The 14,789-nt window shown below is 36.8% G+C and overlaps 1 protein-coding gene across 2 annotated transcripts; it reads right to left on the bottom strand.

The window, feature by feature from the left end:
• Positions 1–91: 91 nt before the first annotated feature.
• On the bottom strand, positions 92–3,561 carry LOC142518897 (pentatricopeptide repeat-containing protein At2g03880, mitochondrial). Of its 2 annotated transcripts, none has more exons than XM_075621756.1 (2): positions 538–3,561; positions 92–475 (listed from the first exon to the last, which is right to left on the bottom strand). In XM_075621756.1, exon 1 carries the CDS (start codon positions 3,213–3,215, stop codon positions 825–827), a length of 2,391 nt encoding a protein of 796 aa, XP_075477871.1. In that variant the 5' UTR covers positions 3,216–3,561; the 3' UTR covers positions 92–475; positions 538–824. The 2 variants fall into 2 exon arrangements, with proteins under 2 accessions (XP_075477871.1, XP_075477870.1); XM_075621755.1 differs by having other exon boundaries at positions 93–459.
• Positions 3,562–14,789: the final 11,228 nt, after the last annotated feature.

The raw sequence follows: 14,789 nt of genomic DNA, 5'->3' as shown, positions 1-14,789 counted from the left end.
GTTTTTCGGACGTTACATTCATAATTATTTATTGAAATTTTATCTAAAAATAATTCAGTTTTTGTGTCATGTTATGTTGTAAGATAAACCAAGAATACAATTATTTATCAATACTTGCAAACCACCCATCAAGGGATTTTGCTACTTCATCAAGAACGCATACAGAATCAACATCATCGTATTCTCGATATCTCATAACCATTTGTGGTCGAATCTATCCTACAGCGAGTGAAGTTTATGAGAATGGAATGGAATGAAATCAGATAATATCGGAACCTCCCACAAATTGATAAATCCAATGCCTTCCTCTTCGTGTGGTGAACTTTATGCAATATGGCATGGACTTAGCCATCATCCATTTGGATGAATTTCAAGTGAATCTCTAGGATTTTTCTCATCAAAACCAAGAGCAAGCTCACAATCTTGCACCCAGAGAATTCATTGCTTTCCCTAGCTCATCTGCATTAACAACATTCTACAGGCATTTCAGATTTCTCGATTTAAGACATCAATTTAAAATTGTGGTCACATACAAACCTTAGATGGCACGCTTAGAACCTTGGGAGAAGTTTATGTTTAAGCATTGCCATTATGTCAGTTGTATCCTCCAGAAAAGAAGACCTTAATATGCCTCAAGAACTGTACTGGTACCGAGAGAAATCCCTCCATCAAAACAAGAACCCCCTCCAATCCACCCCCCTTTCTTAACATTACCAAGAACTCGTTGCATTTGCACAAGTGCACATTACAACACATTCAAACTTCCTGAGATCAAGTATCGAACAACTGCATGCTTATGACCTGAACAGCGATGGTGGATACTTCTACCAAAAGTCTGCACATGAGCATATTCCTTCTCTGAAATGATGAAAACAATTTGAATCCCGAAGGACAATATGACGTTGATAGACCTGTGATATAAACTTCACAGCATTATGGCAGTCGCCACAAACCCGGAGGTTCTTATATATCCGAATCGGAGCCCCCATTGGAACATAAAGGATCCCAAAAGCCACAGCCAATTTTTCGCTATGAAAGGCAAGACCACATTCCTTAGCCTCTTCATTGATATCATGAAGAGCAAAATTAGTGTCAGGAACATATCCAGCTTCCTTGATTAACATTAAGACTTCATCAAGTTTCAAGTAAATCTCATTCGCCTTTGGATGGCTCCGATCTTCACACATAAATATATGCGCTTTGCTATTCATCTCGATCCAACTACATCCAGGCTCCTTTCCCAAACCCTTTGATTTCATCTTTTTTCTAACTGCGGCAGCTTCTTTCCACTTTTCAGTTGATGAATAAATATTTGATAACACAACATACGGGACAGAATCTCGAGGGTTCAGTTCTAAAAGGGCAGTTGCAGCTCTCTTTGCCAAATTAATATTCTTATGCATTCTACAAGCAGCAAGCAATGCTTTCCAAACCGCTGTGTCAGGTTTGATGTCCATTTTATTTAATAACTTCTCTGCCTCATGCATTTTCCCTGATCGGCCTAAAAGATCAATCATACAAGCATAATGATTTGGACCAGGTCTTATTCCATAATCTTTTTGCATGGATTCAAAGTAATAGCGGCCACGTTCAACAAGGCCTGCATGACTGCAAGCAAAAAGCAATCCTACAAAAGTAACAAAATCAGGCTTTATCCCGCTAGCTATCATTTCATCATAAATATGAAGAGACTCCAATCCTTTACGATTTTGGGCATAGCCAACAATTAGAGCCGTCCAAGTGATCACATTACAAATTTTCATCGAGTCAAAAACCTTTCTCGCGTCTTCCAAACAACCACAATTCGCATACAATGACACGAGAGAATTATTAACGAGCAAGGACGAACCATGCCCAGATTTTATTGAATTTCCATGCACTTGCTTCCCAAAATCTAACAAAGCCAACTCTGCACTTGAACTCAAAATGCTGGCTACGACAACTTGGTCGACATCCATTTCATCCATTCTCATTTTACAGAACAACTTCAGACCTTCTTCATGATGTCCATTGTGAGCACAACCGGTAATGACAGATGTCCAAGAGATCACATCCTTGTCCACCGAAAAATTTAACAATTTAAATGCGCAAACTAAATCATCCTGCTTGGCATACATATCAATGAGAGCATTGCTCACTAGTTTGTACCCATCAAATCCAGATTTTGTAACCAAAGCGTGAAGAGATTTGCCATTCTTCTCATCTTTCATTGAAGCTAAAGAGTTTATAACTGAGGGATATGTAAATTCATCAAGTTCCATCCCTTTTTCATGCATCATTACGAATAAAGATAATGCTTGTCCCGGAACATCCTGTCTTACACACCCAACAATCATAGCATTCCATGAAATCAAATCATCATCCTGCATCGATTCCACCACTTTCCAAGCCCTACTCAGGTCTCCACATTTTGCATACATATCAACCAATGCACTTTGAACAAACACATTAGAACCAAAACCACCACGAACAACACAACTATGCACTTGTGTCCCGAATTCAATATTAGACATAGCGGCACATGCTGTGAGCACTCCTGGAAAAGTATATTGGTTAGCCTCAGCCCCATCTGCCCTCATTTCCCTAAAACAGTCAATTGCGTCCACAACATCACCATTTAAAGAATACCCATTAATCATGGCAGTCCAAGTTACATGATTTTTCCTACCTTGCATTCTCTCAAAAAGATACTTTGCTTCCAAAACATGCAAGCATTTTGCATACAAATCAATGATTCCAGTAACAACAAAAGCATCCATATCAAAACTAGTCTTGATGGCATAACCATGAATTTGTCTGCCACCTGAAAGAAAACCCTTTATAGAGCATAGTCTAAGGACACTGCCCAATGTGAACTCACTAGGCCTGCAACCCTGAATTCGCATCTCCCAGAACAATTCAAAACTTTCAATTTCACAACCCATTTTGCAGTACCCTGAAATAAGTGAAGACCAAGTAATTACACTCCTTTTTGGAGCATCATCGAATAGTTTTCTTGCTTCAACAAGCCTTCCCGAATTTGCATACCCAGATAACATCGTATTCCATGTACACACATCCCTCACGGGCATTTCATCGAACACTTTTCTAGCTTCATCACATCCACCGGAATTCAACAACCCACTCAAATATTGATTCGCTTCAATCAGTAATTTATGTGTACCGTCAATCTCAGAGCTCAAACTTCTACATGCACGAGAAGCCAATTTGTACATCGCCAGATTTCTAGCTTCTGCAGCCTTTAGAGGAAACCAGGCAATATACACAACATATTTTCATTAAACTAGCTGGCGCGTGACGTAATATATGAAACATATGCGTTGATGCATAGATTAACTTCATCTAAAAAAAAAGGTAAGGAATGTGTCGAATTAGTGTAATACGTTGAAAAAACACAAAATTTCAACACCATGGAAAACAGAAAACAGACTGAGGGTGAAAGGGTTCATAATATATGAAATGCAAGGGCAGAGCAGCGTAGGAGGGAGAAAAGCGTTGGCACAAGAAAGAGTTGGACGAAATATTTAAAGGAACTCTGAGGAGCAACCACGGCACATTTCTTTGGACTTCCGAATTGATTGATTTAATTCGATGGTTGGATCAGACGTTTTATATCAATAAATATAAAATAATTATATAATATAATATAATAAGGAATATATTTTAAATTTTAATGTATATAAATAATTGATGTTTAAAAAATATAAAAATAAATTAGGAGAAAAACATCATATCGAATTTTAACTGAGGATTTAATCTCTGAGACCAAAAATTTTAATTTGAACTCCTCAAATTTTGACAAAGTGATAAATAACATCATTAATGTTATAACTGAAACAAAAATGGTAATAGAGTTTAGGTAAAATTATTTCAAACACACAATGCTTTATTATTGTTATGTAATCGAATGTTTGAGGAGGAGATTTTCTTAAAAATTATGGATCTGAACATATATTCGAAATTACATTTTTACAAAATTTATTTCAATACTTTCAAATATTTACAAAAAGAGCTAACCAATGTTAGACATCAGGTGCAAAAAGAATGCATCATATTCTTAAGGTAAGCTTATGATTCAAAGTAATAGATTTTTAAAAATAGTCTCGGATTCCTCTAAGTTCTCTGGAGATCTTAGAGAGATCCAAAAGATAATACAGAACTATGACAATTAGCTACACTATGTACCACATAAAATCAAGGAAATATTTGAAAACAAGAAGAAATTTTTAGAAACTTAAAGAATATTCAAACAATAATCTAAACTCTAGAACAACAATCAAGTTCTAGTAAAATGATCTGGAAGTAAGGTTACGATCATTATTTGGTGCTGAACACTTATTACACCAAAAAGTGAAGGCCAAAGAAATGTCGAATCTTTAACCGGCGAAAAAATGATCAATCTGATTAAAACTATCTCAGAAAGAAATTAAGCTGATGAAAGCTATAGAAATTATTGGTCTTGAAGATCTTTAAAACCTTGCAGAGTATTTTGTGAATCTCAAGGTCGTATATCAGAAGATAAATACAACAGGGGGCGAACCTCCGTCAATAACTTGGTCATCTTTTCATGGATCACCAAGGGAAAATATGAGATCTCATAATACAAATATGACAAGACCCCAAACAGATTTCTAAGTAGGTGGAGAAGCACACCCAGCGGGAACAAGGTCAAGGAGAAATCAAATTCTCATTCGCCAAACACCCGATGGGAAGTTTGTTTTAGAACTAATACATAATTATGAGTGTCACACCCTGAGACCGAAGCGTCGATGACATCCAGCATTGTTAATTAGATAACAATAAGCCTTGTAGCAATTAGCCAAATACCAGTATATTTCATAAACTTCCATTGTCTTTACAAATAAAGAAAATAATGTAACGGCCCAGCTCACTAGTGAAATTGTCCGTTTTAGCCTAGGGCCTCACGATTTTAAAATGCGTCACAAGGGGTTGCTACATCCTCATTTAAATTCCCAGCATCTCTCCCGTGCTTTGGGGATGTAGGGGTTTCGCCTAAGGGCCTTCACCCCCCTTTCGAGACTCAGAGTCCTCACTGAGGTTTTCCCCATCATCTCAAACTCACGCGGAGTCGCTCTGATACCAACTGTGAGGGCCCGTTATCCTAATCACGATTATTAACATGCAATCATGATTAGTTAGTAAACAACGGAAAAATAAGTTAAAAATTTGCGTTCGGGCCTATAAAAATTTCGGCATGACCTTCCGATAACTAGGACATACTTGAAAATCAAATACTTAAAATAAACAACATATGCCCTCAATAAACACAACAATATAAACATGTGACAGTCTGTAACGTCCGAAAAACCAATCTACGTAAACCACATGCATGCAAAATTATTTTAATTGCTTAAATGTTTTTTTAATTGTTTTTAAATGCATGCATGATATTTATTATATGATTAAATGCATGATTGCATAATTAAATGATAATATGACATGATTTCATGAAATTAAGGATTTTACTAGAATATTCGATAATAGACAGGAAAAAGGAGACTGGGGACAACCAAGACAAGAATATGTATTTTTATTTAATTAATGGCAAGGCTTCCTAATATGATAAAAAATGATTTAATTTTCTTAAAAATATTGAAGTTCGAATTATTTTACGAGTCGAGCTCGATTCTTCCCGGGAAGCCGGTTTTGGGCAAATAAGGAGTTTTAAAAGATAAAAAATATTATTTTATGGAAACTTATTTTATAAACTTTTATGTGTTAATTAAATAAGTGTTATTGGACCCAATTTAATAATTTAAAGAAGACCCAATTATCCTTAAGCTTGCAAGCCCAAAACCAAAGCTCATTTAACTTGTTAATTTAATTATAAATATGCTACCCATGTTTGCAAACCCCATAATTCCTTCACCATCAGCAGTCAAAAACACCCTCACAAGTATTTTCGAAAATTTGGGAAGGAAAGAAGCTTGTGTTCTTCGTCGTCCGGTCGTCCAACGTCGCACCCTCGCCAACGATCGAATAATCGAGCGTTATAAACGCAAAAGCACGTTTCCTAAACTCTTTTAACATCATACAAATCATATTATGCATGATTTAATTGTTGATACAAGAATAAAATGGATATTCAATAATTTTTACGGTAGAACGTTTATACGACGTTTTTACGTTTTTATGAAAAACGTTTTTAATCCAACGATACGCTGTCAAGGTAGGATGTTATATGATTGAAACATGATCAAAACATGATAAATATTGAAGGAAACAAGGTTGAAAACCGTGGGCAATAATCCAGAAAGAATGTGCATCTTCTTTTCCGTAGCTCATCACATAAGAACTCCAAAGCTAAGCATACTTGACTTGGGGAAATTTTGGGATGGGTGACCTCCTGGGAAGTTTTCCAGTGTGCGTGTGAGTGAGGATATAAGCACGCTGGAAAGACCCATCTTGATATAGTGAGGACAGTCGTCGAATCTGGGACGTTACACAGCGAGACACATTCATGACATATACAAACCAAAATATCATAGAGCCGACAAGGCTCGTTAATAACATAAAACAATCCTCTAAATATATACATATAGTATCTGGGAGACAGCAACACCATGAAGTACCTAAATACAACTGAGCCTACTCTCAAGGAGCTCTGGTACTTCCTGAGGCTTCCTCTCGAGTGCCTGAGGTCGAACCACCTGTACCACCTGTCATATCCACACACAAAAGACACGACAGCCCTCTCTCAATGCCAGAAACACCAGTACGAGAGATCAAGAAACCACGATATATGACATAGAAATGCAATGATGCCATGCATGAATGCAATGCATGAATAGGTGCAAGATATCAGGAGTCAAATGATCGATATCAACAATCATACATATATGCTCGAGCTGGTCCACGACTCAGCATACCGTGCCTGGGATATGGCCCAGCCTTGAAGCCAGCAACTACCTAAGCCGGACCGAATCAAGGTAGCCAAACATCCCCATGACACCATATCATATCATATATGATAACGGATCTCAACTGAAATATAACTGAATCTCAATAACAGATAGGCTTAATATGATATGTTCAGTGGTATTGATGTGTCTAATTAAAAATTGATGTGTCTAATTAAAATAAAATATGTGTGAACAAAAGAAATATTTTATTTTATTTTGCACATCAATTACCAACTGATAATATGCGAGTCAGCATATAATATCCATAAATCAACAAATAACAAATAAATCATACACAGGATAATCATATGCCTCTGTCAGATATCGTGAAAATAACTGACATCTACGTATCTCAACTAATTTACCAGTATCTTAAGTCCTCAAGAAAGTCTTGGAAATGCCACTCAGATAAATCACCTGAACATTAATTTTTAAATGGTCTTATTATCATATAAAAATTCCACAACCATTTAATTTCACTAAAAATCCAATTTCAACTATTTAGGCATTTTAAATTCCTAAAATTCCAATATTCGACTAAAATGCCTAAAATCAATCATTTCTATTTTAATTCGTCACAAAATATTCTTTTTAACTTTAAATTATGCTAAACTAATATTTAAGCGACTAACTTTCCTAATTTTCCAAACTTTGCATTTTATATGAAAGTTTTACATAATAATTTCAAACAATTCTAATTAACATTTCTAAGGCATGGAACTAGTTGATACTCGATTTATACATCTCAATAATTCAAAAATCTCTAATTAAATATTCTGAAATTTATTAGATACCTCGAATCAACTCAAAGATTGTACCTACATCCAAAAATATAACAAATATCAATATTGAAGCAAAATTTAACCGAAAATGGATCAACCCTTAAAAAATTTCTGGAATCATGATTTATGCTTCAATATATATATATACCAAAATCAAGCATATGACCCATAAAACAAAAGTCCTCAATAAATTTTCGAACTCCAGCGACGTACGGCGACGATTTAATGGAGAAATGGGCGACATGTTTTTTGACGGTTTTTCAGGGAATCTTATTTTACCTATCAAAAGTGGTATCGATGGATAGCTCTCGTCATGGGCTTTCCAAATACGTATTTACTTTAATTTTTAGATCATCGGTGCGGCCACTATCGGTGGTCAAAATTGGCGAAAATGGTGGTTGAATGTTTCAGACAGAAAGTTACCGGAGAGAAGGTGAAAATCTGTGATGATGATGATTATTTTTTATATATAATATATATCTATAAATATATATTTTATATATTAATATTAATATTATATGTGTTAGTTTATCTTATATTCTTTAACCGAATTTTTCTAATACATATTTTAAACACACAATTTAATTATGTGACTTAATTATTTTAAATTCTCAATTTAAAATAATTAATCTTAATTATTACCAAATAATATATAATTAAATCGGGTCATTTACAAATACAGAGTTTGCGGAAGCGATTCCTTTAATCAGAACTTCAGAGTAGAACATTTCAGAACATAAACTTATGAGATCTTATCAGACAAACACAATATAATGATCATAGGTATCCTTGATCTTGGGCTCCCTCTAGGACCTTTTCCTGTAAATGGGCTCCCTTTGGGGTCTTTTCCTACATCCAGGCTCCATCTTGGGCCTTCTCCCATAGACAGGCTCCCTCTGAGGCCTTTTCCCTCACAAGCTTTCCTGATGCACCATTATCAGATTCAGAACATATAATTTATCATTTGGAGACGGATTGGTTCAAACAAAATTACGCCAACATGGAACGAAATCGAGGAGCATAATTGAACAAATAGACGGAATGAAGCGATTTGAAGCAATCTTAGCAAAAGTCAAATTCGATACTTATACAATAAATGCAGTAAACGATCGTATTTTAAAACATACATAATCTTTAAAACATATAAACCCATTTACACTTGATTCAATTCCGCGGCTTGGACTTGATAGCAACTCGGACGAACTTGGTCCACACTTCGTCCATTTCTTTGAACAGAGTTTGGAGTTATTTCAACAACACTTCGACATGTTTTTTTGAGGCTTGAAATGACAGCACGAAGCCTCCTTTTCTTCCTTGCCTTGGCCGAAACTTTGAAATAAAATGAGAGGGGGTTTGAAGTGTGTTGTTTGCCTCAACATATGAGAGTATTTATAGGTGAAAAAATGACTATTCTCCTCCCCCATTCAGCCATCCAAATGACCTTCCAAATACCCCAAAGATGATGTTTCAAATGACCTCCAAATGGTCAAAGGTTATCCATAACCAAGTATCACCTTGGTGTACTCAAAGGTCACTCCTTACACATTGATTATGTCTCATTTTTAGCCCCCCTCATGGGTGAATTTTTTTTGTCTCATTTAGGACAAACTTCAATGAGCTTCTTTGAGCTGAGGGTTTAAGTTCATGTGTTAGGGGTTTTCTCCTAAGAATGAATGAGCTTCTTTGATCTGAGGGTTTTAGCTTGTGAGCTAATAGTTTCTTCTAGAGAATCAATGAGCTTCCTTGAGCTAAGGTTTTATGCTTGTGAGCTAAGGGTTTCTTCTTCCAAGCGGTGTCCCTTCAATTCTTATGGTTTTGCATTGCTTCGGTTTCTTTTTGAGCTACTTTCCAAGATTTAGAGGTGATTTGCTTCGAAAATCCGGATCCTCACATCCCACCTTCCTTATCGGAAGTTTTGTCCTCGAAACTTGAGTTTGCTTAATCTTTGAAAAGGTAGGGATACAGGGTGCGCATCTTCTCCTCTAGCTCCAGGGTTGATTCCCGCTCAGTATGGTTTGATCATTGTACTTTTACGTACAAAATGGTCCGGTGTCGTAGCACTTTTTCTTTGATATCCACTGTACGGACCGGGACCTCTTCATATTTCAACTCCTCATTTAGATTGTCGTCGAGTAACAGTGGTTCGAACTCAAGAATATGACTCGAGTCGAGAATGTATCTTCTTAGCTGCGAAACGCAGAAGACGTTGTGGATTCTTGACATGCCCGACAGCAAGGCTAGTCGGTATGCTAAGTTTCCAATTCTTTTAAGAATTTCGAAGGGTCCGACGTACCTTGAGTTTAATTTCCCCGATTTGTTGAAGCGGTCCACTCCCTTCATAGGTGAAACCTTGACATAAGCCTTCTCTCTGACATCAAACTCAAACAACCTTCTTTTCAAGTCAACCCAGCTCTTTTGTCGGTCATGTGCCACTTTGAGTTTCTTCCTGATGATGGTTACCTTCTCGACTGTGATTTGTACCAGTTCAGGCCCGGTGATGGATTTTTCCCCTATTTTGTCCCAATATAGTTGTGATCTACATTTTCCTCCATAGTCATAAGGGGCCATATCTATGCTACTGTGGTAGCTGTTATTTTATGCGAACACTATTAGGGGTAAATGCTCACTCCAATTTCCTTTGAACTCTTGGGTCCCTATCGGAGAGTATACTTGCTGGAACACTGTGCAATCTCACTATGTTTTCCATATACAAGATGACTAGTTTATCCATGTTGTAGCTCATTCGAACCGGTAAAAAGTGTGCTGATTTGGTTAATCGGTCGTTGATAACCCAGATCCCATCATGGTGTTGTCTTGACTTTGGTAATCCTACCACAAAGTCCATGGAAATGTGCTCCCACTTCCATGTTGGGATCTCTAGTGGTTGCAGGAGTCCTCCAGGTCGCTGATGTTTGACTTTGGCATGTTGACAGATTTGGCATTTAGTGACAATGTCAGCTACATCCTTCTCCATTCGACCAGTAATTTTTTTCAAGTCTCAATACATTTTAGTGCTTCCGGGGTGAACTGAGAATTTTGAATTGTGTGCCTCAGACAATACTTCTTGCCGAATCTCAACGAAATCTGGTACACAAAAACATCTTTTCATCCACATGACGCCTTTATCATCAGCTTGAAATTCTTTGACTTTTCTTTCTTGAAGTTGCTCTTTAATTTTTGCTATGGAAGGATAGTGATTTTGCTTCAAATTGATGGTTTCTTGAAGGCATGGTTGAGCTGAAAGAGCCGATGGATAGTGATTTTGCTTCAGCTTGATGGTTTCTTAAAGGCATGGTTGAGCTGAATGAGCCGATAAGCCGATAAATTTACTCTTCCTATGTCTCTTCGGCTTAAGGCATCTGCTACCTTGTTTGCTTTACCAAGATGGTAGTTGATTGCCAAGTCATAATCTTTCAAGATTTCAATCCACCGCCTATGCAGTATTAAGGCTTTGGTAATCAGTGAATATCTCGCATTTAGCACCATATAGATAGTGTTTCCATATTTTTAGTGCAAATATAATGGCTGCTAATTCGAAATAATGATTTGGATAATTTTGCTCATAAGGTTTTAATTGCCTTGATGCGTAGGCAATTACATGACCTTCCTGCATAAGCACATATCCTAATCCTCTCTTTGGTGCATCACTATATATTATGAAGTTCTTGTCATCTCCAGGAAGTACTAGTACTGGTGTAGATGTGAGTTTCTTTTTAAGAATCTTGAAACTCTTCTCGCATTCTTCGCTCCAAATGAATCTAGAGTTTTTCTGTGTGAGTTTAGTGAGAGGTATGACTATCGAAGAAAATCCTTCCACGAATTTCCTATAATAACCAGCTAAATCCAAAAAGCTTCGAATCTCAGTTATTGATTTTGGTCGAGGCCAGTCCACAATTGCCTCTACTTTCTCGGGGTCCACCAAAACACCTAGTTCAGATATTATGTGAACCAAGAAGGCGACACTTGTTAGCCAAAATTTGGATTTCTTAAATTTGGCATAGAGTTATTTTTCTCTGAGTGTCTGTAGAGTGAGACGAAGATGTTCCTCATTATCTTCCTTACTTTGTGAGTACACAAGGATGTCGTCTATGAATATGACCACGAACCTATCGAGGTATGCTTTGAAAACTCTATTAATGAGATCCATGAATACTACTGGAGTGTTGGTCAGCCCAAATGGCATTACCATAAATTCGTAATGTTCGTATCTTGTCCTGAAGGCTGTTTTAGGAATACTTTCGTTTTGACCTTCAGTTGATGGTATCCTGACCTCAGATCGAGTTTTTAAAAGACCTTGGCTCCTTTCAATTGATCGAAAAGATCATCTATCCTCGGGAGAGGGTATTTATTCTTAATTGTGACGCTAATCAAATCTCTATAGTCGATACATAGCCTCATACTCTCGTCCTTCTTTTTCACAAATAATACAAGGGATCCCCATGGAGATGCACTGGGTCGAATATTTTTTTTATCCAACAACTCTTGGAGTTGATCCTTTAGTTCTTTTAACTCTGCTGGGGCCATTTGGTATGGTCCTTTTGAGATTGGTGCAGCACCAGGGATCAAGTTGATCTCAAACTCCACTTCACGGTCAGGAATCTTGCCAGGCAATTCTTCAGGGAAGACGTCCGAAAACTCTTGAATAATTGAAATATCTTCTCTATTTAGAGTAACTTTGTCATTTACCTCGCTGATCATTGCTACGTAAATTTCTTCACTGCCTTTCATAGGCTTCCAAGTTTGTGATGCAGATAGAAGATATTTTTTTTCTTTAGATTTGCCATGATATATGATTTCCTCCTGGTTCGGAGTTCCCAGTTTGACGCTCTTCTTATGGAAATCCACCAAGGCATGATTCTTAGCCAACCAATCCATTCCTAGTGGAGGATCGTTTGCTGAGCATCTTACGGATACTTCAAATAAAATATTCTCCAATGAGCTGCAATAGCTCGTGTTCTAAGAATATTAACACCGATGAATTAAATCGAGTTTGGTTAAAAATCAAGCGGAAGAAACTCGAAGTAATCCTTCCTGAAGAAAACTGTTATATTAGAAAACGTTTTAACTTAATTAAACTGAATAACCAAAAAAAGATAGATTAGTTTTTGCATTCATCAGTTCAGTTATGGTGACAACTGAACTGACGTATATTCTAAATGATCCAAACAATTTGAAAACAATAGTTAATCAGTTAAATACACAAGATATGTTTATAGATGTTCGGAGACTTCAACTGCTCCTACGTCACCCCTTCTACCGCCTCGGGTAGGATCCACTAGAAGACTTTGATTTATACAACTCTTTGTACAAACCCACTCAGCTAGGACTTACACTACAGCCTAAAGTGAACTCCTAGCTACGACTGAAGGCAGCACCTTCCAGCCAACACTTCTTTAACGTCTATGTGTCAAAGACTACATACACAAGTTTAACGTATTTGTGCAAGACTGTATTTGAGTGGTTGAGAGAATTTGTGTGTCAGAACTGATCAAAGATGTTCTCACACACTGAGGGAAAATGGCTTCTAAACTAAACAGATAACATGTTGAAGTGTCCCTCTGGGCTGAATGCTTCTGAAAGCAGATGTGCAATGTGCGTGCCCTTTCTTTTCTCTCTTGAAGAAGCTTTTTGTATCAAATCTCGTTCTTTTTCTTCAGCTTCTTCTTGTGGTATATATTTGAATCTTCACTGATCCTCTCTTTATATAGGCGGGAAAACTGAACGTACAGTGAGACTCATTTATTGTATCCGTTGCATCTTGAATTCGTTTCTTGGACTTTATGTCTCGACTTTTCGACTGTCCTTCTGAAACGTTTTGTCTTTAATGCTCTGATGCAACGTCCATTATTGTCCTTGTACTGGACAATCGCTTTGTACCTTCACGTATAGCTGGACTCCACTGAAAGAGTTTGTCTTCATCCATAACTGAAAGATTCTGATAGATGCTTCGAACTGGTCAGCTGAACTGATCTTCAGTTGGGCTGGTGAAATCAGTTGACTTGTCAGTTGAACTGATTTCACTCTTGTTTAGTTGGACTGATCAGCTGGGTTTCTTCATCAATTGAATACTCCTTCGGCTGGCTAGGCTTCTGAGGTTCTCCTGCCGAACCATCTATCAACTGGACAATCAGCTGGACTGCTCAATTGACGTAACAGTTAAACTGAATCAGTTTGTTCAATCAGTTGGGGCTTCATTTTGAGATGTAAACAGCTCGTGAGTGATCCTAGATGCTGCACACTAAGGTAGATTATTAGTAACATAATTAACAAGTTTTGTTATCATCAAAATCAAGATTGCGAACTTGAAAAGTTCTAGCAATCTCCCCGTTTTTGATGATTACAAAGACTTGAGCAGTTAAGCGCAATATATTCAGTTCAAGGGTTAGTATATTCAAACATCATTAAAAGCTCCCCCTTTATAACTGAATTTAAAGAAGTTTTTGAAAAACTCCCCTCCAAAACTGAATTGAAAAACCTTTTAAGAGGGATAACCAGAATTTGAGAAAATACTTTTCAGTTGATGAAAATAAAAGAATTTTTTCTCAACAACTGAATTTTTTAAAATTGATTGACAAAAATTTCAGTTTTTTTTTTTAAAAAAATCCCCTTCAAAAACTGAATAAAAACTCGTATCTGAAAGATATTTATATAATCATTCATTCAGAGATTATAATCATTCAAGCAATGTAGGCAAGAGATCTGGAAATATCCATTCAGTCACAACGAAACACAGCTGAAAAAATATGATGTTTATTTAAATAAATTTTCTTGTATTTACATCTAAGTACATACATCAGTTGAACAAGAAAAATTACTACAACAATAGCATATTTTAAACAACATCAGATATCAGTTGGTTTATGCGATAGAACTAGATATACCATCAACTGGTTGCTTGACTGTTTGGAATGCTGCATCGGTTGTGAGTTCAATTTGCTAGAGAAACGAGTTAAACTGCTTGAACTTGACTTCTTCGCAAACTAACTGGTCGAGCAAACTCTGACTAGGCTCAACTGGAATACAGCTGATGATTTAAGCAACCAACGTCCCAGCATGGATGCGTTTCGTCTGAAGAACAGCTGAC

This window comes from Primulina tabacum, chromosome 11 (assembly GCF_025594145.1).
Source record: "Primulina tabacum isolate GXHZ01 chromosome 11, ASM2559414v2, whole genome shotgun sequence".
In the NCBI taxonomy this organism is placed as follows: domain Eukaryota; kingdom Viridiplantae; phylum Streptophyta; class Magnoliopsida; order Lamiales; family Gesneriaceae; genus Primulina; species Primulina tabacum.
This window is presented reverse-complemented; position numbering and strand designations above follow the sequence as displayed.